The sequence below is a fragment of the Tupaia chinensis genome, unplaced genomic scaffold, assembly GCF_000334495.1.
Source record: "Tupaia chinensis unplaced genomic scaffold, TupChi_1.0 Scaffold138060_1, whole genome shotgun sequence".
Taxonomy (NCBI): Eukaryota; Metazoa; Chordata; class Mammalia; order Scandentia; family Tupaiidae; genus Tupaia; species Tupaia belangeri.
The window spans coordinates 2123867-2146545 of record NW_006197961.1 but is presented as its reverse complement, the minus strand read 5'-3'; the positions used below and the strand labels follow the sequence as shown (position 1 = coordinate 2146545).

Genomic DNA, 22679 nt, shown 5'->3' with positions numbered 1-22679 from the left:
TTTTTGGTGGAGTTTACCAGGGAAGTCATCTGGTCTGGATTATTCCTTTGGAGAACTTTTTGGTTATGGCTTCAATCTCCTAACCTATTAGAAGTCTGTTCAGAGTTTTTCTTTCTTTTTGAGTTTTGGTTATTTATGCGCCTCCAGGAATTTGTTCATATCATCTAGGTTACCTAATTTGTCGTATGACTGTTTGTACTAGTCTCTAGTAATACTTTGTAATGTCTATCTATATAGATATAGATGTATATATAATCGAGGAAATGTACATCATGAAAGAAAAAATAACATGCATGCATTTCAAAACTTGTTTGCACCAAAATACACTCATACTTTAATTCCTCTTTTTCCATGAGCTTTTTTTTTTGGAGAGGTTTTCACTATAGGGCACATGTGCTCGCCAGACAGACAGAGACAGAGAGACAAAAAGCAAGAAATCACCCCCCAGGGGGGATGGCCACGCCGCAATCCCTTCTCCTCCGTTCTCCTCTCAGGATCTTGGGCATGCACACACACGTGCCCGGCGTGAGTTTTAAGCCACCAAATCCGGGACGCAAACCACGGTCGGCTACATGAGAGTCCAGCAACATAGCCATTACACTAACTGCTGGTCCCCTCCATGAGCTATTTGAAGTCATGGAAACACACACATACACACATAAAATAATGGCATTACGGGGCCAACAGGTGGCATGGTGGGTAAGGCTCTGGACACCCACATGGCTGACTGCAGTTTGAGTCCCAGACCTAGTGGCTTTGTTTTTTCCTTTTCTTTGGCAGTTTGACTCCCAGACCTAGTGGCTTGCTTTCTCACTTTCCTTTTCTCTCTCTCTCCTGTTCTCTCTCTCCTTCTCTCTCTCTCTCTCTCTCTCTCTCTATCAAATTTTAAAATAATGACAAATAAAATGAACTAAATAGATACATCTTTTTTAAGTGTTTTCTAAACAACAGTAATCATAATAATGCCATTACAACACTGCACACCCCATCTCTAACCTACCTCCCTTTATGTAATTCCCGCAACTCATAGCACTGTCCCTGGATGTACAGAAGCAAGAAGAAAGGAATGTTCATTTGAGCCTGAATCAGGCAAAGATGCAGCTGAACTGGGATCTGGGAAAGAATTCTGACAACACAGGTAATGGCTGAAAAGACCAATCAGACCTCTTGGTGGGTCAAGATGCCCAAGGATATGAAAAATAGAGATATGTGTAGGGTGTGATGGGCTGCAAGGGAAAAACCCATCTAAGGAAGAGACCCTGGTGAAGACACAAAATTCAACTTTTCTGCCACCCCACAGGCTCCTCTGCGGTGGGCCTTGTCTCCACTCCAGGGATGGGCAAACTGCTGACTGAAGCACCCCTGGGCCCAAAGCCTGAGAATCGGACAGCTCTGAATCAGAATTCCAGTGATGTGCCACAGGGAGTCCCCCCTGTCCTGCTCTCAGACGTCATCTCTGCTTTTCTGAGCACCAAGGATGCCCAGAACCTCAGCTCCCCGGTCACCTTCACCTTCTCCCACCGTGTGAGTGTTGGGGGTGGGCTCTGGGTGTGGAAGGCACCTGAGTCCTGAGCACAGCCCTGCAGCTCAGCTCCGACTTGGGGTTTAGGGAAGCCCTCATGGTGCATCCTCTCCCCAAGGAAGTCACCCCTTCCCAAGCCAGCTCTGGGTCTGCATCTCTGAGCACCGGATGCACCAACTCATGCCTGTACCCTGTTCCTATAGACGCTGAGCTCTAGGCCAAGAGCAAAAGTGCTCTGTGTCTTCTGGGACCATGGAGGGGATGGATGTGGTCACTGGTCCACCACAGGCTGCAGGATGGTGACTACCAAGGAGGACAGCACCACCTGCCGCTGCACCCACCTCAGCAGCTTTGCTGTCCTCATGGCCCATAATGACGTGCAGGTGAGAGCCCTGAGAGGGGCTGCATTCAATGTCCATCTACGTAAAAAAATGCCCACACGTAAGAAGCTTAAAAGGGCGTGGGGCTGGATGGTAGCCCAGTGATAAAACACCACCCACCTGGTAAGGTTTCAGGATCACAACCAGAAACCTCCCTGACTACACCAGACATGTGGGTGCCCATGATCCAGGGCTGGATGAGACTGGGAATTGACTGTGGTATCAAGATCCTGTTGGGAGGGCTGTCTCTCTACCTCTCTGTCTCTCTCCCTAATGGAAGCTTGGTGTTTTGTTTTGCTTTGTTTTTTGTTTTTAGCATTTATTGCCATAGGGCACTGGCACTTGCTGGAGAGAGAGAGGAAAAGGGAAAAGTGACCCCACCTCCATGGGGATGGCCATACCACAATCCCTTCTCCTCCATTCTCCTCTTGAGATTGGGGACATGCACGCACATGCACCTGGTGTACGTTTCAAGCCACCAGGTCCAGGACTTGACCCACGGGTGGCCATGTGGGAGTCCTGCCATCTGCTGGTCCCTGGAAGAATTTTTTTAATTGCCAGAGGGTACAGACACTCACCAAAGGGAGACAGAGACAGCATCCCCTAGCAGGGCATGGTCATACCACAATCCCTTCTCCATTTCTCCATCCTGTTGAGATTTTCAAGCCACTGGGGATAGGATTTGAAACCTCACGAGTTCCAAGGCTGTCTTGAGTAAAGACTTCACTTGTCCTTTCGTTCTTCCTGTGGGTGAATTATCAGGTCAGAATCCTCTCAAATTCTGAACCGAGAGTCGCTTCGCTCCTCCATTCTTGCATTTGGAGAATTCAAGAGAGAGAGAGAAAGAGAGTGAGAGGGGAAGGAATAAAAGAAAGTGAGAGAGGACAGGGAGAGGGAAGAGAAGATAACTTGGTTCCGATCCTGAAACACACCAGTCTCAGACATTTTCCCAGAGTCCTGACAAGCTGAAAGGCAAGGAAAGGGGTTATCATGGCATGATGAGACCTTGTCTAGGGTGAACCTCTCTTTCTGTCTGTCTGTCTGTCTGTCTCTCTCTCTCTCACACACACACACATACACACACTCACTAACATGGATAAAAAATTAAAATAAAAAAAGTGGTGGGAGGCCAGTGGGTATGGTGGTTAAGGCACTGGACTTCCACATGGTCAACCATGGTTCATGTCCTGGACTTGGCTTCTTGCTTTCTCACTTTCTCTTTCTTTCTCTCTGTCTCTCTCTGGTGAGCGCACATGTCCTCTAGAGAATTTAAAAATAAAATAGTAACAAAATTAATTTTAAAGATAATTCTTTTAAAAAAAAAAATATATATATGGGAGCCCGGAAGGGGGCATGGTGATTGGTCACTGTCCTCCCACGTGGTTGACTGTGGTTCAAGTTCCAGACTTGGAGGCTTCCTCTCTCTCTCTCTCTCTCTCTCTCTCTCTCATTCCTTATAGCAAATTTAAAAATAGTATAAAATTAAATAATTCTTTATTGAAAAAAAATAGTTGAAGGATCGTTACCCCAGAAAGCAGGAACGTGTGACAATGACCTCTCCTTTTTCTGGGTCCCAGGACGAGGACCCTGTGCTGACCATCATCACCTACGTGGGGCTGGGCCTGTCTCTGCTGTGCCTCTTCCTGGCAGCCCTCACCTTCCTCCTGTGCAGAGCCATCCAGAACATCAGCACCTCCCTGCACCTGCAGCTCACGCTCTGCCTCTTCCTGGCCCACCTCCTCTTCCTCACGGCCATCGACCAAACCGAACCTGAGGTATGGACTGTCCCAAGGACCCCTGCCTGTTCCAGGAAGTGCTGGACTTCTGGAGCGATGCTGCATTGCAATCCTAATAAAATGATCTTGGGTCCAGAGGGAGGTTAGAAAAAGAAACCGCCAATTGTACATTGCCCAACTCAACTAGATAACAAGTCCTCTTGTTACAACTCCACCCTGTACAAGGGGACTTCAAAAAGTTCATGAAAGAGGCTGGCAGATGACACAGCAGTTATGTCACTGGACTTCCACATAGCCAAGCACGGTGTGAATCCCGGACCGGGTGGCTTGAAAATCATGCCAGGCACATGTACATGTGTGCCCAAGATCCTGGGAGAAGGGATTTCAGCAAGGCCACCCTCTTCCCCCAGGAAATGATTCCTCGCTTTCCCTCTCACTGTCTCTCTGTCTCTCTCTCTCTTGCAAGTGCACATGCCCAAAGACAAAAACCTCTTTTAAAAAAAGTTCATGAAAGATCAGTGTAGATACCTGATACTGTAAGGGAAGAGAATGAGTGGGTGCTAGAGAGTGGGTGATACAGGATGGGCAGGAGAAGCAAAGGGAAGAAACTTTTTTTTGAGAGAGAGAAATTTTTGCTATAGGGCACATGTGCTTGCCAGGAAGACAGAGACAGAAAGACAAAAAGCACACACACACACATACACCCCAGGAGGGGGGGGTGGAGTGGCCACACCACAATCCCTTCTCCTCTCAGGATCTTGGGCACATACACACACACATGCCCAGTGTGAGTTTAAGCCACCAGGGTCCAGGATTCGAACTGCAGCCTACCACATGGGAGTCCAGCGACAAAGCCATTATGCCAACTGCTTGGTCACAGGATGAAACTTTTATCAGACAAAAGAACATAGAATTAGCTGTTGGAGAAGAAAGCACTCTATGATTTTTGCTTCATGAAAAAAATAAAAATTAAAAAATGGAGAGAAAAGTTCATGAAAAATGGAATTAAAGTACGAGTTTATTTGGTGCAAAAAGATTTTTTTTTAAACCCATGCATAGTTTTTTTTTTTTTTTTTTCTTTTTCAGTTTTGCTAGAGGGGTCATAGACTCAACACAGACAGAGAGAGAAGGAAAGGAGAAAGCACTTCCCTCCCTTGTGGATTTTGGGCACACAAGCACACATGCAAACACGTCTGGCTTGTTTGTCAAGCCACCACGGCCAGGATTTAAATCATGGAGTTGGTCATGCTTTAAATAATTACTTTTTAATTTTATTTTATTTATCTATTCATGTATTCTTCATTTGAGCAGAGAAAGACACAGAAAGATATAGAGAGAGAGGGAAACTGAGAAAGCAAACCACCAGGTCTGGGACTTGAACCCTAGTCAGCCATGTGGGAGTGTCCAGAACCTTAACCACCACACCACCGCCACCAGCTGGTCCCATATCCACAAACTCTTTGAAGACCCCTTGTACATCAGAATCCTCCCCAGTTGGAACCAGCAGGTGGCGTAGTGGTCAAGGCACTGGACTGCCACTCTGGGACCACAGTCAAGTCCCAGACCAGCGATTTAAAAAAAAAAAAAAAAAAAAAAAAAAAAAATCACTCCCGACGCGCATGCGTGCGAGAGAGGTATGGAGGGGAATGGATGGCGGAGTGGCCACAGGGGAGGGGTGAGTTCTCTTTCTGTCTCCATCTCTCCAATGAGTGCATGCACCCTATGGGGGAAAAAAGGTTTTTTTTAAATCTTCCCATGGCAGGGTACAATGGGGACCCTGGTCTACTTTCAGACCCTGACTACCATTCTGAGTGGCTCTTCCCCGGCAGGTGCTGTGCGCCGTCATCGCGGGGGCCTTACACTACCTGTACCTGGCCTCCTTCACCTGGATGCTGCTGGAGGGCCTGCACCTGTTCCTCACCGCGCGGAACCTGATGGTGGTCAACTACTCCAGGGTGAACAGACTCATGAAGCGGCTCATGTACCCTGTGGGTTACGGAGTCCCCGCTGTGATAGTGGTTGTCTCTGCAGGAGTCAGGCCTGGCCTTTACGGAACATCTACGCGGTAAATGCAAATTCCACCTGTCCTTATCTTCTCGACACACCCATGGTGGTTACTAGAGCCCACATAGCATTTTCATTATGCTTGAGCATAATATGGGGAGAGAGAGAGAGACCCTAAGTATTAATCCCTAGGGCATGTTTTTGGTAAAAGATTATAATCATTAAGGAGAATGTCTTTAAAGCTATGTTGTTGTTGTTGTTTGAGAGGTTTTTGCTATAGGGTGCATGTGCTTGCCCAAGCGACAAGAGACAGAGAGACAGAAAGCAAGAATCATCCCCCACGGGAGAGGAGGGGGGGCTGGCCACACCACAATCCCTCCTCCTCCATTCTCCTCTCAGGATTCTGGGCACACACGCACATGCACCCGGCCTGAGTTTCAAGCCTCCAGGTCCAAGACTTGAACCACGATCGACCACATGGGAGTCCAGCACCTTAACCACTATGTCACCTGCTGGCCCCAAAACTCTGCTTTTGGAATAGCAAAAATGAAATCAAAAGAAAAGTTCGGAATATCACATTTTGTTCTTCTTTTTTTTTTTCTTTTTTAATTGCTAGAAGGTATGTGTTCTTGTTGGGGAGAAAGAGAGAAAGTGAGAAATCACCCCTCAGGGGAGATGGCCATGCTGCAATCCCTTCTCCCTCATTCTCCTCCCAGGATGTTGGGCATGTACACACAACACACCCAGCATGCTTCCCAAGCTGTCGGGTCTGAGACTTGAACTACAGAGTCAGCCATGTGGCATCTAACTGCCTAAATCACCACACCATTGACAGACTCATTCTTTTATATTCTTAATGTATTTGATGTTTTAATAATGAAAGGGTATTTGATTTTCTCAAATTTGTTTCTGAAACTATTCAGATGGTTGTATGATTTTCATCCTTTATTCTATTAATGTATTTTTTTCATTTTTACAACAGCTTTATTTTAAATATATAATGACAAAGTAATCATAACTTTGGGGAGAAAGTACTAATTTTTTTCCTTAGTCTCTTGTATACATTTTATTTTTTTATTAATTTATTTTACATACTTTCACTGAACATCACCACCGCATACAAATTGCAATTTTCCAGCCAGAATACACTGTAGAGTGGCTTAATCATCCATGTTATCATCAACAAATAATTTTCCATTTCCCCTTATTTCTCACCCTCTGCCATTTCCCATCCTCCTCCCACCCTGTCTCTGGTATCTGCAAGTTGCTTTTCATTCCCTTATTTCTTCTGACATTGTATTGATTCACAAAATACCTTAATTAATCTAAATATTTTCAATAGTAAATTCAGCTGATATATACTCATCTGTGAACAAAAGTTGACTTTAGGCATGAAACTCTGTGGGTAGAATGAATATACCATAAAATAGCTATATAGCTGAGGCTATATAGCTTACTGTGTTCACTAAATAGGTGTTTCTAAAATGCATTGTTTAATTTTAAGAAAGGCAGTTTTAGCTTTAATAAATCAAAATCAAAAAATGTTAAGAGAAATTTGCTTAATAATTAAAGCCAGGAAATAGGTTAGGATTCTGTTTGAGTAGTAGGTACGTGGACCTCTCCACAGCTCAAGAGAAGACAAAACTCCTTAACATTGGAAAACAAAGCATAGTACATCAATAATGTTTTAGTCAAAAGTCATAAAATTATATTTCACCAGTTCAAACTCATGTACTTTTTCTTCTGTTGCAGTCCGATCTTTCTGTTTAAATTCTAGAAGATAATGTTCAACTCTTGACTTGTCGCTACCATTAAGTTGGCCATTTTCTTAGTTGTTTTAGAACTCTCTTTTCTGTGTGTCTGACTTTAGTTTTCCTGGGATAGCACTCCCTTAAGAACTTCTTGGAGAACTGATCTGGTGTTGGTAAATTCTTTCAGGTTTTGTTTATCTGAGAAGGTTCTTGTCTTCTCTTCCCATATGAAGGATAATCTTGTCGGATATAGTATTCTTGGTTGAAATTGCTTTTCCCTTACCCTTCAAATTTATTTTCCCATTCTTTTCCTTGCTCACATTGTTTCTGATGAGAGGTCCACTGTTAGCCTGATGGGATATCCTTTGTAGGTAACTTGACATTTCTCTCTTGTCAAGCTGAGTATCTTATTTCTGTCTGTGGTTTTGATCATTCTGGTTATAATGTGTCTTGGAGAAAATCTTCTTAGGCTGATCCTATTTGAGTATTTCTTGGATCTGGATCTTTGAATGCCTCTCTATGGGAAGTTTTCTTCCAGGATTTCATGGAATAGGTTATCAATGCCCTAATTACTCTCTTCACCTCCTGGGATACAGATTATCCAGATGTTGGGACATTTAATGGTGTCTAGTATTTCTCTTATATTTTTCCTCATTTGGAGGGTTATTTTCTCTGTCTTTGTGGTGGATTTTACTAGTCCAGCGATTCTGTCTTCTACATCTGAGATTTGATTTTCTGTATAATATAGTCTGCTTTTAATACTTTCAAAGGAGGTTTTGACTTCCTGTATTATAGCCTTCATCTCCAACAGTTCCATTTTATTCCTTTTTATGGTGTGTATTTCCTTTTGGCTCTCGCAAGAACTTCCTAACCTCCTGGAACCCATCACTTTTTTCTTCTGGTGTCCATTGTCTCTTTTCTCTTCCATCTCTGTTAGTTTTGTCACTATGAATACTCTAAATTCTTTATCAGACATTTCCATGAGTTCCATTGTAGTTGCAGACCATGTTTACTTTCTTAACCATGGCATCGTCAGAACAATCACAGATCCTATCACAAAAGAGATACTCAGTACTGTTGAATGGATGGACAGATGGATGGGTGGATAAAAAGATGGATGGATGGATTTGCACAGCTGTTCTATATCTCCAGAGACCAATGCATTTTTTTTATCCTCTCTGTTGCTTAGCTGCTGGCTCCACCCAGAAAAAGGACTTACATGGGCATTTCTTGGACCCATCTGCACCATAGTCTCTGTAAGTAATGTCATCAGAGCCTCCTTACTGCCCAGATGATGGTCATTAGAACATCAGGATTATGGGGCCAGCAGGTGACTTGGTGGTTAAGGCACTGGACTCCCATATGGCCGACTGTGGCTCAAGTCCCAAACCTGGTGACTTGTTTTCTCACCTTCCCTTTCTCTCTGTCTTGCTCTTCCTTTCTCTCTTTCTCTCTCTTTCTGTCTCTGTTTGATGAATGCACATGCCCTATAGCAAATTTTAAAATAATAATAATTTTTTTATTTTTAAAGCAGGATTATATGGATGATAGCATAGCAGAAATAGCCCCAAGTTGTTAAGGATTGGGTTGAGTTTTCTAAGACTTCTACTAAATCTACAAACTATAATAATGTTATTACATATTAGAAACTACTAAAGTGTAGAATTATACTGTATGGGCTAAGGTAAAGAGGTAACAGTTTTTACATTTTATTTGATAAACCTTTTGCATTTTCTTGAAGGTCAATTTAGCTTTCTTTCTGATCACTATCTGGCTTTTGAAAAGCAAATTGTCCTCCCTCAACAGTGAAGTGTCCACCCTCCGGAACACAAGGTAAAATGGAGAAGATGGTAACCCCAAAGATATGTATGGCTTCCAATAGCAAAGTCATGTGCCTTGGGGCCAGCAGGTGGCATGGTAGTTGAGATGCTGGACTCCCACATAGCCAACAGTTGTTCAAGTCCCAGACCTGACTTTTTTGTCTCTTTCCTCTCCCTCTCTTTTTCTCTCCAGTGAGCATGTGTGCCCTATAGCAAATTAAATAATAACGATAATAAATTAAATTAATAATTCTTTTTTAAAATAAAGGAAAAAAATTGGCTAAATGAATTTGCAGATCTTCATGGAACATTATAAAACTTTTGAAACTTAACATTATGAAGGGTCACTGCCTTCTTCAGTCCATGTCACAAGGGAGAAAGAGAAAGGAAGAAAAAGAAGGAAAGAAAGAGAGGAAAACATTACCTGAGTCCGGGCAACTTAGGAGAGAAGAGATTTAGTCAGTTCATGGTGTGGAGATTCATAGTCCAAGGTCCAGGGACCATATCTGATGGGATTCTTCTGACAACATCACAACACGGTAGATGGCAAAAGGGTATGGTCTATGCATCTCCTGGTCTCATTCCTTCTCCTTATAAACCCATCATAATTAATCACGTGTGCCCTGTCTTAATGATCTTCACTCTAATCTCCTCCCAAAGGCCTCACCTTTCAACACCATAATCAGACCACATTTTCATCTTCTTAATCTCATCACAACCAAATCTCAACACAAAAAAATTGGGGGGAAGACATCAAAACCATAGTCTTGACAGTAAAGGCCTAAGATGATTATAACTCAGTCTCATAATCATCTACAGGACAGAGCAGGAGCTGCCGTTGGGTGGAGATGAAAACAGCCTTGATCTCACTGCTCTGAGAGAATAACAACACCCTTTCTCCTCCTACTCAGGATGCTGACATTTAAAGCACTGGCTCAGCTCCTCATCCTGGGCTGCACCTGGTGTCTGGGCCTCCTGCAGGTGGGTCCAGGTGCCCAGGTCATGACCTACCTCTTCACCATCATCAACACCCTGCAGGGAGTCTTCATCTTCCTGGTCTACTGCCTTCTCAGCCAGCAGGTACCTCTGCCCAGCTCCCCAACTAGGACCCTCCCCAGCTGCATGCTCTCATGAGCTGGCTCGGAGCATGTTTTGCTTCTGCAGGTCCGGGACCAATATAGGAAATGGTTCAAAGGGATCCAGAAACGAAGAACTGAGTCCGAGGCATACACGCTTTCCAGCAAGGGTACGTTGGACACCTCCAAACCCGACACGGTAAGACCACATGTGACTCCCAGAGTACATTCCTAGCAGACCCACTTGAGCAGTAGGTGTCTTATCACCCTGGGCAACCTGGGCACACAGCAGGGGATGCCCTGGACTGACTCATCAGTGTTCGTTTCTTTTTTTTGTTTTTTAGAGGTTTTCCCCTTAGGGTGTATGTGCTCACGAGAGAAAGACAGAGATAGTGAGAGAGAAAGTGAAAATAACCCCCTTAGGGAGTATGGCCACGCTGTAATCCCTTCTCCTCCATTCTACTCTCGGGATCCTGGGCACACATGCACATGCACCTGGCATGAGTATTAAGCCACCAGGTCTGGGACGTGAACCACAGCTGGCTGTAGGAGAGCCCAGCAATGTAACAGCTATGCCATCTGCTGGTCCCCAATGTTTGTTTCTAAGACGGCTACACTTTTACACCTTGGGGATCTGTGCTCATCTTGAGACATGAATGCTCTTATTGAACACCTGCTATGAGCGTTGCATGGTTAACTCAATGAGCAGGAAGTGATGGTCTGAAGCAGCAGTGCATTTTCTACTCAGAAACACACTCTCCTAGAGACCAGCAGTTAGCATAATGGCTATGTCGCTGGACTCCCACGTAGTCGACCACGGTTCTAGTCCCAGACCCAGTGGCTTAAAACTCACGCCGGGTGCATGTGCGTGCGTGCCCAAGATCCCAAGAGAAGAACGGAGGAGAAGGGATTGCAGCGTGGCCATCCCCCCTGGGGGGGTGATTTCTCACTTTCTGTCTCTCTCTCTGTCTGTCTGGCGAGCACATGCACCCTATAGCAAAAAAAGAAAAAAGAAAAAGAAACACACTATCCTATCCCCTTTCTTTACACAAAACTTTCTCACCCAATCTCCTGGCCCCACCACTCCACTTTGTCCTGCTAGACCAATGTCTGGAGTCACCCCAAAAGCAGCAGCAAGAGAATATCCTCAACAGTCCCAAGATGGCTTTTGGGGTTTTTTTAAGATTTTTGACATAGGGCATATGAGCTCACTGGAGGGGAGAGAGACAGAGAGAGACAGTGAGAGGGAACGTGAGAAATTGTGCCCCAGGGAGAATGACCATGCCGCAGACCCTTCTCCTCCATTCTCCTCTTGGGATTTTGGGCATACACGCACATACACCTGGTGTGATCTTCAAGCCAACAGGTTGGAAATGTGGGCGTCCAGTGCCTTAACCCACTGCTGACCCCCAAGATGGGATATTGTGTGAAGTCTCTCCTCCAAGCAGATAGGTCGAAGTGAGATGCTGGAAGCCAAAAGAAGATGGGGTCACTTGAGGCATGGAGGACAGAAATTAGTTTCTAGTCAGTCAGTCCCCCCTTAACTGTTGCCCTATCTTTTTTTTTTTTGGAGATGTTTTTGCTATAGGGTGCATGTGCTCACCAGAAAGAGAGAGACAGAGAGACAGAAAGCAAAATATCACCCCCCAGGGGGGATGGCCATACCGCAATCCTTTCTCCTCCATTCTCCTCTCGGGATCTTGGGTACACACACAAGCCACCAGGTCCAGGACTTGAACTGTGGTCAACTACATGGGAGTCCAGTGACATAGCCATTATGCCAACTGCTGGCCCCATCCCTATCTTTTTTTATCAGTATTTAAGTTTGCTACAGGGTATGTGTACTCACCAGAAAGAGAAAGAGAGAGGGAGACAGAGACAGAGAAAGTAAGCTGCCAGGTCCGAGACTCGAACCACAATCAGCCATGTGGGAGTCCAACACCTGAGACAAAAGTGGCACAGAGCCATGGCCCTGGCCATGGTTACATAAGGCAACGTGGGTACAGTGTGGACCCTTTCCTAGCTGTTTATTGACAAGTATGATTCAGCATATCCTATGAGGGAGTCAGTCTGTCTCTATTTTCCCCACATGGGGCCAGTCGGGATTCCAAAGGTCAAAGAACTAAATGTTTGATCCAAGCTTGAGTGAAGGGAATTTACTTACAGAGCAGGCTATGGAATAACCTCCTAACAGACAGTGAGAGAGATCATTTCTACCTATGTATGTCTATAACAAGGGAGTTAGGCAATGGAGTTTATCTAAGAGTTTAAGGAACTTGGCTCAGGGCTGGGGCCAGGTGCTTTTATTGTTTTGGGGCAATGACCTAAAAACCTTTATCAGTGCCTGGGAATGTTAAAGGCCCCAGCATGGGTCACACGTGCAGGAGAAATGTAGCTGGCAAGATTTTACAGAGCGTTCAAGGTACTTTGTGTTTGTTGATAAGAACAAAAGAAAAAGTGAGGAGAACTAGGAAACCCTACAACCCCAACAAGGTAAATCTGAGGGGAAATGGCATAACATATTTAAGAATTAAAAAGAAATAAGTGTTAGCTGGGATCTGGACTTGCTTAACAAGCCTGCCTCTACCCACTACCACATAGTACTGTCTTGACTCAGCACCCTGAGCATGAGTTTCAAGCTGCCAGGTCTGGGACTCAAACTGCAGTCAACCATGTGAGAGTCCAACACCTTAACCACCACACCACCACCTACTGACCCCGAATTTCTTCTTTTTTAAATAAAATTTACTGCATATCTTTGAAATTTACAACATATTATGGGACACATAGATAATAAAATAGTTACTATAGTGAAGCAAATTAATCTATTATCTCATACAGTTACTCTTTTTGCAACACGGGCAGCTAAAATCTACTTATTTAATAAATTTCTTGTTTCCTGTTCTAAATAGAACTTATCATTTATATTACCACAGTCTTATGATATCCTTTATTTTACAATGTCATTCCAGATTAATTAGAAAGATCTTCTGGAGTCTATCTTCTCTTCCCCCTGGAAAATCTGAACGGTCATTCTCTGAGCCATTAAGTGGGGAGAAAAAAATTTTGTTGCATATGTTTCAAGAAATGCCTCATGCCAGCAATATGAAGGATGTCACAGAGGACATGCTTGCTGCAGAAATGGGAACTCTCCTGTGCCCTACAGCAAATGCCCTGCATACAGATGGCCAGCTATGGCCCAACTTATCAGTCACTCTGGGTTCACCTCTCTTCTGAGTCCTCTCATTCCTACAAAGACTTTTTCAGATGCTAAAATTTCAAAGTGGGAAAACCAACCTCAAAAAAACTCTTTTTTTCTTTTTTAGGACTAAAAGTCCTTTATTTATTTTAATTTTTTAATACATTCAATCATTATACATCATTTGGCTAGCAAAGGGAATTTACCCTACATGAAAAACACCTCAGACCAGTCCAGTTGAGAATGCTATGCATGTTATCACCAACAGATAATAAACCATTACTGTGTCCCACAAATGTCTTGCCTCTCTATTTTCTCCCCCTAATTTCCTTCCCTAGACGCTTCCCCTCTCCCACCCTTCTTCCACACTGTCTCCAGTGTCCATAACTATTTTCAATGCTTTTATTATGTTCTCCAATATTTCGGTCTCTACCATAGAGTGCAGACAATCAGTATGTATTAAGTGGAGACATACCATATCTTTCTTTCATAACCTGGCTTGCTTCACTAAGCAATAAATCTTCCACATACAACCACTTTCTATCAAATGCCAGGGTCTTGTTTTTTATGGCTGAATAGAATTCCACAGAGTATATGTGCCAAACTTTTTCAATCCATTCGTCTGTTCATGGACATTTGGATTATTTCCATGTCTTAGCAATCATGAATAATGCCACAATAAACATTGATGTGCGAGCACTTTTCCAACTGGGCAGTCTCCTGTCCTTTGGGTAGATTACCCAGGAGTGGAATTGCTGGATCATATGGTAGTTCAATGTGTAGGTCATCAAGGAACTTTCATACTATTTTCCACAGTGGCTGGACCAATTTACATTCCAAATTTACATTAACACCAACAGTGTAGGAGAGTTCCCCTTTCATCACAACCCCACCAACACTTACCATTTTTTGTATTTTTAATATTCACCATTCTGACAGAGGTTAAGTAGTATCTCATTATGGTTTTAATCTGCATCTCCCTTATGATGAGGGATGTTGAGCATTTTTTGATATGCTTTTTGGCTGTTTGTATGACTTCCCTAGAGAATTTTTTGTTCATCTCATTTTCTCATCTTTTAATTGGATTAATTATTTTTTTTCCAGGTAAGTCACTTGAGTTCCCTGTGTATGCTGGTTGTCAGTCCCTTATATAAGGCATCGTTTACAAAAATATTCTCCCATTCCAAGGCTTGTCGATTCACATTGATTAGTATGTCCTTGGCTGCACAGAAACTTAACCTGATGTAATCCCACTTGTCTAATTTGGGAATTATTGCCTGTGCTTTGGGGTCTTATTTAAGAAGTCTTTGTCTATCCCAATGTCTGCCAGAGTTTCCCCAGTGTTTTCCACAAGCAGTTTTATAGTTTGTGGTCTTAACTTTAGCTCTCTGATCCATTTTTAGTTTATTTTTGTTAATGGTGAAAGATATGGATCCAGTTTCATCTTTCTGCAGGTGGATACTCAGTTTTACCAGCATTATTTGCTAAAGAAGTTTTTTTTTTTTTCTTTTCCCACTGGATTGACTGGTGCCCTTTGTCAAAAATCAGTTGGCTGTATGTTTTGGGGTTTATTTCTGAGATTTCTGTTCTATTCCATTGGTCCATCTGTCTGTTTTTGTGTCAATACCATGCTGTTTTGGTTATCATCACTTTCTAGTATATTTTTGGGTCAGGGAGTGAGATACTTCCCACTCCACTCTTCTTGCACAGGATTGCTTTGGCCATATGGGGTCTTTTATAATTCCAGACAAATTCTATGATTGTCTTTTCTAGGTCTGTGAAGAATGCCTCTGGTAGTTTGGTTGGAATTGCATTAAATATGTAGATTAATTTGGGTAGAATTGTTATTTCAATTATATTAATTCTTCCAAGCCAGGAACATGTTATGTCCTTCCACTTTTTTGTGTCCTTTTCAATATCTTTTTAAAGATTTTCATAATCTTCCTTGTAAAGGTCTTTGACTTCCTTGGTTAGGTTATCCCTAGGTATCTTCTACATTTTGTGGCTATGATAAAGGGATTCTGTTTTTTAATTCTACCTCAGTCAGCTCATTGTTTTATATAGAAATGCTATAAGTTTTTGGATGTTGATTTTGTATCCTGCCACTTTACTGTATTCATGTATTACTTTGAGAAGTTTTGCATGGATACCTTTGAGTCTTCTATGTATACCATCATGTCATCTGCAAGTAAAGATATTTTCAACTCTTCTTTGCCTATTTAAATGTCTTTTATATTATTCTCTTTCTGATTGCATTGGCTAGGACTTTCAGTACTATATTGAAAAGGAGTGGAGAAAGTGGGCAGCTTTATCTTGTATCAGTATAATACTAGCTATAGGCTTTCATGTATGGCTTTTGTGTTGAGAAGTGACCCTTCTATGCCAATTTTGATAAGAGTCTTAACCATAAAGGGATGTTGTATTTCGTTGAATGTTTTCTCTGCATCGATTGAAATGATCATATGGGGTTTTTTTCTTTCTTTCTGCTAATATTTATTGTGTATTACGTTTATGATTTTGTGTATGTTTAACCACCCTTGCATCCCTAGAAGAAAGCCTACCTGGTCATGATGAATAATCCTTTTAAAATGTTGTTGGATATGATTTGCAAGTATCTTGTTGAGAATTTTTGCATCTATATTCATCAGAGATATTGGTCTGTAGTTTTCCTTTTTTGTCAAGACTATCTGTTTGGGGAATGAGGATGATGGGGGCTTCATAAAATGAACTTAGGGGGACCAACAGTTAGCGTAATGGCTATGTCGCTGGACTCCCACATAGTCAACCGTGGTTCGAGTCCCGGACCCGGTGGCTTAAACTCACACCGGGCGCATGTGCGTGCGTGCCCAAGATCCCAAGAGGAGAATGGAGGAGAAGGGATTGCGGCATGGCCATCCCCCATGGGGGATGATTTCTTGCTTTCTGTCTCTCTGTCTCTCTCTGTCTGGTGAGCGCATGCGCCCTATAGCAAAAACCTCTCCAAAAAAAAAAAATGAACTTAGGAGGATTCCTTCATTTTGGATCTCTAGAAACAGTTTGAGTAGAATGGGGGTTAACTCTTCTTTAAAAGTTTTGTAGAATTCGGAAGTGAAGCCATCAGGACCTGGGCTTTTGTCAGGAGGTTATTTATTACTGATTCAATCTCATGTCTTGTTGTAGGTCTATTTAGGCTTTCTATGTCTTCCTGATTCAATCTTGGTAGATTATATGCATCCAGATATGTGTCCATCTCATCCATGTTCTCTTGTTTGTTGGCATATAGTCACTCACAGTATTCCAATGATGTTTTACATTTCTGTTGTGTCTGTTGTAATACTGTCTGTACATATTTATCTAATTTCTTTCTCTTTTCTTCTTAATCAGTCTAGCTAATGGTGTGTCAATCTTGTTACTCTTTTTAAAGAACCAGTTCTTGCTTTCATTTATTTCCTGTATAGTTTATTTTCTCTTTCATTTATTTCTGCTTGAATCTTTATTATTTCTTTTTCTCCTGGTATTTTTTCGAGTTTTTTAGTTGTTACTTTTCCAATTTCTTGAGGCATGATGTTAGGTTGTCCGTTTGCCACCTTTCCATCTTTTTCTTATGCACACTAATTACTATGAATTTCCCTCTTATAACTGTGTTTATGGTGTCCCATAGATTATGGAAACTCCTGTACTCATTATCATTTGTTTCCATAAATCTTTTCATTTCAGACTTAATATCTTTGATAGTTGAGAAGTCATTCAGGAGTAGGTTGTTAAATTTCCATATGTTTGTGTATTTTCAAGAATTTTTCCTGAAATTAATATCAAGTTTAATTCCATCATGGTCAGAGATGTTGCTGGCTATAGTTTCTATGCCTTTGAATCTGTAAAGGCTTGATTTGTGCCCCATCCTATGGTCAATCTTTGAAAAAGTTCCATGTGGGGGTGAGAAAAATGTATATTTTGTGGTCTTAGGGTGGAAAGTTCTATACTACATATCTGTCGAGTCCATTTGATTTATAGTATCATTTAAGTCCTATGTCTCTGCTTATTTTTTGTCTAGAAAATCTGTCTAAAGGAGATATTGGGGTGTTGAGATCCCCAACAATTACAGTGTTTGAAACCTATTTCTCCTTTTTTTCTTTGCGGGGGAGATTCTTTCAACATTTTATTTTTTGTTTCTAAAATACAAATCAAAATACATTTTTGTTACTTATTATTTTACCACGCTTGACATTTTTTTCAATACAAAGTGACTCGATAGATAGTTGAAAACTTCCTTTTTCAAAACAATACATTTTATTTTGGAGGGAAACAGCTCACCAGAGAGGTACTGGATACACAGGGTACTGTTTTCCACTATATTGGAGCATACCCTCCAAATTAATATTTGGTCCACTAAAATATATAGATATTCCTCCTATAATAAAAATAAATTAAATCTCATGACTATAAAAACAGAAATATTTGGCTTAGGCCTCTGAATGAGCTTGAAAATTTAGTTGGGATATATTTCAACTGTACTGGGTAAACGTAGAATCCATCCAGACCCATCTAGCCGAACAACTGGCCCACTGCTGTTGTGGTTGTTCTGCCTTGCAGGGGTACAGAAGGTGCCGATAATTCCCAGCAGCCACTTACTTACTCAAGACTAACCAAAATTCAATATAGAATAATACACAATAGTAGAACACTCTCAATAGTTATTCAATGCCTGGGGAAAGCAAGTTATACGCTTAGAACAACACGTCTGCAAGAACAACAGTCAACACATTTATAAACTTCATCATCCACAGGTGAATGGTGTCATCTGTACAAGTACATTACTTTCCAGGACACTGGGGACAACAACAGAGCATACAAAGTAAGACTAAATCCAAGTTGTTTAACCTTCTCCCATTCTCTTGAGCATTAAACCTAGGCCACCTTTGGCTACTTGCAAGGGTGTCTTTTCTTCTTTATTCTCAATACTTGTTCCTTGGGAGACCAGCAGTTTTGCTTCTTCCACTCTCTCCTTATCACAGGCTAAGTATAGAGGAGTGTTATCTTCAGTGTCTTGGATGTTTGCAGATGTTTTGTAGTACAGAGGATATGAATCATCTTCAAGTTACCCTTGGCTGCAACCCAGTGCATTGCTGTAGCCTCATAATGGTCCTTAGCATCTGAATTAGCCCCACCTTCTAGTAACATGACAACAATCTCATGCCTGTTTTTGGAAGCTGCATAATGTAGGGGTGTACAGCCATTTTGGTTGACAGCATTCACTTGAGCACCTGTTCCCAGAAGGGCTTTTATAATCTGATCCTGGTCAGCAGAAGCAATATGAAGAGGAGAACAACTTGCATCATCTTTATCATTAACTGGCACTCCAAGCTGCAGCAAGAATTCAACAATTTCTGTTTGGCTAACTAAGAAACCCCAATGAAATATAGTTCTGCTATCCTGGTCAGTTCTACTAGCAAGGGAATTATCAACCAGGATGGTCTCCTTCAGTTCCTCCAGCTTTCCACTGTAGGCATAGCTGCAGATCATTAGGTTAGATGCACACTCCTCCATTTTGCTTTCCCAAGAGCTCTGTTCATATCTCTCCTTTTATCTCTAGCAGTCTTTCCTTCACATATTTAGGTGCTCCTGAATTGGGTGCATAGATACTTATAAGTGTTATATCTTCTTGATGAATTAGTCTTTTGACTACTTTATAATTCCCTTCTTTGTCTATTCTTACAGTTTTTGTCTTAAAGCCTATTTTATCTGAAGTCAGTATTGCAATTCCAGCCCTTCTTTGATTTCCATTTGCTTGGAATGCTTTTTCCAGTCCTTCACTTTTAGTCTATGTATGTCTTTATCCATAAGGTGTATTTCTTGTAGGCAACAGATAGAGGCTTTCTGTTTTTTTAATCCATTCAGCCAATCTGTGTCTCTTGATCAGAAAGTTTAATCCATTAACATTCAACATTATTATCAATATCTCCAGACATGTTCCTATCATTAAGTGGGCCATTTTCTTGGTTGTTTTATGTTCTCCTATATCTGTCAGACTTTAGTTTTATTGGTACAACACTTTCTTCAGAACTTCTTAAAGAGCTGGTCTGGAGTTGGTAAATTCTTTTAAATTCTGTTTACCTGAGAATGTTTATAAATATATAAACATTCTTGCCAGGTATAGTAATCCTGGTTGAAATTCTTTTCAATACTTTGAATATATTTCCTCATGCTTTCCTTGCCTGCATTTTTTCCAATGAAAGGCCCATTGTTAACCTGATATGATAACCTTTTTAACTTGACATTTCTCTCTTGCCAATTTTAATATCTTGTCTTTGTGGTTTTTGCCAATCTGGCTATGATGTGCCTTGGAGAGGATCTTCTTGGGTTGATTCTATTTGGGGTCCTTTATATTTCTTGGGTCTGGATCTTTCAGTGTCTCTCTAGGTTTGGAAAGTTCTCTTCCAGGATTTCATGGAATAGATTATCAATGCCCTTATTTTCTTCACCTTCTGGGATTCCTGTTGTCTGGATGTTTGGGCTTTAATGTTATCTAGTATTTCCTGTATATTGTCCTCAATTTTCTTGGTTATTTTCTCAATCTTTTTGATAATTTTTTCTGGATCAGAGGTTTTGTCTTCCACATTCAAGAGTCAGTCTTCTGTATGATCTAATCTGCTTTTAATACTTACAAAAGATTTCAATTTCCTGTATTACAGTCTTCATCTCTAACAATTCCATTTGATTCTTTGTGAAAGGCCTTCATCTCCTGTAGTTCATTGTCCCTTTTCTCTTGCATCTCATTTAGTTTTGTCACTATAAGTATTCTGAATTGTTTATCTGACATTTCCATGAGTTCCATTGTGTTGCCTGTGGATGATAAGGTTTTGATGTTTTCCCTTGGGGGAGAGAGATTTTATTGGTTGCTCATATTTCTTGGGCCTATGCAATGGTTTCAAGTCATCTCATGGTTTGTTTCTTCCTAAGTTCTTCCAGTTAATTCTAAGCATTCAAAGGTGTATGGGAGTAGGTAATTGGTGATCTCTCTACTGTTCTAACTCCCTGATGCTCACCAGCAACCTGGTGAATATTGGACTTAGTGTCATTAGACTTGGGCGATCCAAAGTCATCCTGGTCTCTAGAGAACAGGTGTGCCTGGGACTGAGCTGCTGAAATTCAACTGAGAAATACAGAAGGAATTTCAGAAAATGCTGTGGTTTCAGAACTCAGAGGGATGTGGCAGGCAATGAACCACAGACTCTCTGCCCCTCAGTCTCCCTGGCACTCTTGAGAGTTCAAAGACGAGTTGGGGAGAGGATGAACCAAGGGACCCTGCAGTATAAGCTTTCAGTCATGAACAGTTTGCAGTATGGCAAGGCTCCATCGTTGGAATGGGTGTCACGAGAGGGGGTGAACAGTGCAAGATCTTCTCAAGTCCCAAATAACGCACCTGAGACTTCAAAGGTGAGTAGAGGAGGGGATGGGCAACGGGACCCTGCAGTACAAGTTTTCAGCTGCCCTCAAAGGACTTTCATACCAACAACGTCCAAGGGCCTGGAATGTTCATACCACAATCTGGATTTCTTCATTTTTTTTCTATTTTTATTTCTCTTATTCATGCATTTTAAAATAGTTATTAATCACTATACCCAAGATATAGATCAAGGAAGACACAGGACCAGGTGTTAGTGCAGCAGTTATGCAACTGGATCCTCATGGGAAGGTCCCAAGTTCATATCCTGAGGTCTTCCTTATACAGGCTAGGTATGTGTACACAGGCCATTGACCTAGGATAGCTGAGACTGAAGGTGGATCATGCCATGAAGACCCTGTTAAGGTATCTCTCTCTTTCTCTCATCCTCTCATGGAAGAAATAAATGAATAAACTTTTGAAAAGGAGGGGCCAGCAGGTGGCTTGGAGATTAAGGTGCTAGATCCCACATGGCCAACTTTGTGGTTCAAGTCTCAGACTCAGTGACTTGAGAATCATGCGAGGCACATGTGCATGCATCCAGGAGAATGGAGAAGAGGTTGCAGTGAGGCCATCCCCCTTGGGAGAGGGGGATGATTCTCACTCTCCCTGCTTCTCTATCTCTCTATAGTGAGCACATGTACCCTATAGCAAAAGAAAAGAAAAGAAAAAGAAGAAAAAAGGAAAAGAAGAGAAAAGAGAAGAGAAGAAAAGAAAAGAAAAAAGAGAGAAAAATTAAAGGAGAGAGAGATGGGTCATGCTTTCATTAATCTTTCAGGGGGAAATAAAACGATTCTTGTAGCAGTTGACTAGAAAATGAAAGTGTTCTACAAATGAAGTCCTAACAGCTGGGGGATCAAAGTATAAACCATTTTACAAACCATCTTCTTTCATCCTCACACCAAGATGCAGATGGTTTCTAATTTCAGAATATGAATATGTGACAAATTCACTTCAAAGGTGTGGCCTGAGGGACTCCTAATATATATATTTAATTATAGAATTTCAATGTTTATTCAACAATCCATAGTCATGATATGAGAGTTTAACAGACTTCTCTTGGTAAATGATACATGAGAGATCACCATTTGTCTTTTTTTTTTTAATCTCCCAGTGGGTACATGCACTTGCCAGAGAGAAACAGAGACAAAGAGTAAAGCAAGAAAACATCTCCTTTGGGATATGGTCACATTGCAATTCCTTTTCCTCCATTTCTCACTCCTTTGAGGATTTGGGGAACATAAGCACACATGCCCAGCATGTTTCTCAAGCCACCAGGTCCAGGACTTGAACTGCACTTTTGACCACATGGAATCCAGCCACTTTAGCCATCACCTCACAGTCTGGTCTGTAGTTTTTTGTGTTTGTTTGTGGTTTTTTAGAGATTTTTGCTATAGGGTACATGCACTCACCAGAGAGACAGAAAGCGAGAAATCACCCCCAAGGGGGGGATAACCACACTGCAATCCCTTCTACTCCGTTTTCCTCTCAGGATCTTGGGCATGCACGCACACACATACACACACACACACACACACATGGCGTGTTTCAAGCCGCTAGGCCTAGGACTCAAACCATGGTCGACTACATGGGAGTCCGGCAACATAACCATTACCCCATTTGCTGGTCCAATTTTTTGTTTGTTTTAAACACAAATATGCTCTATCCAGTGGACATATGTAGAGTACAATACACTGATTTAAACTACCCATGAAGCATTCATAAAAATTGACATGTATTAGGTGCATCAGTTAGGGATAGAATTCAGCTG

The 22679-nt window shown here is 41.8% G+C and overlaps 1 protein-coding gene and 1 pseudogene across 1 annotated transcript in view; one reads left to right on the top strand and one right to left on the bottom strand.

Moving 5' to 3' along the window:
- LOC102481493 (adhesion G protein-coupled receptor E2) overlaps positions 1-13767 on the top strand; it is a 25002-nt gene extending 11235 nt beyond the window's left edge. The window contains exons 8-17 of the mRNA XM_027776771.1: positions 1031-1138; positions 1301-1524; positions 1726-1905; positions 3480-3677; positions 5468-5703; positions 8583-8649; positions 9135-9226; positions 10125-10293; positions 10378-10488; positions 13262-13767. Coding sequence (XP_027632572.1) covers positions 1031-1138; positions 1301-1524; positions 1726-1905; positions 3480-3677; positions 5468-5703; positions 8583-8649; positions 9135-9226; positions 10125-10293; positions 10378-10488; positions 13262-13270 — 1394 coding nt within the window. The 3' untranslated portion in view covers positions 13271-13767. The remainder of the gene's footprint in view (positions 1-1030; positions 1139-1300; positions 1525-1725; positions 1906-3479; positions 3678-5467; positions 5704-8582; positions 8650-9134; positions 9227-10124; positions 10294-10377; positions 10489-13261) is intronic.
- A 4573-nt stretch (positions 13768-18340) lies between these two features.
- Positions 18341-19011, bottom strand: LOC102502463 (26S proteasome non-ATPase regulatory subunit 10 pseudogene; annotated as a pseudogene).
- Between the last annotated feature and the right edge of the window lie 3668 nt (positions 19012-22679).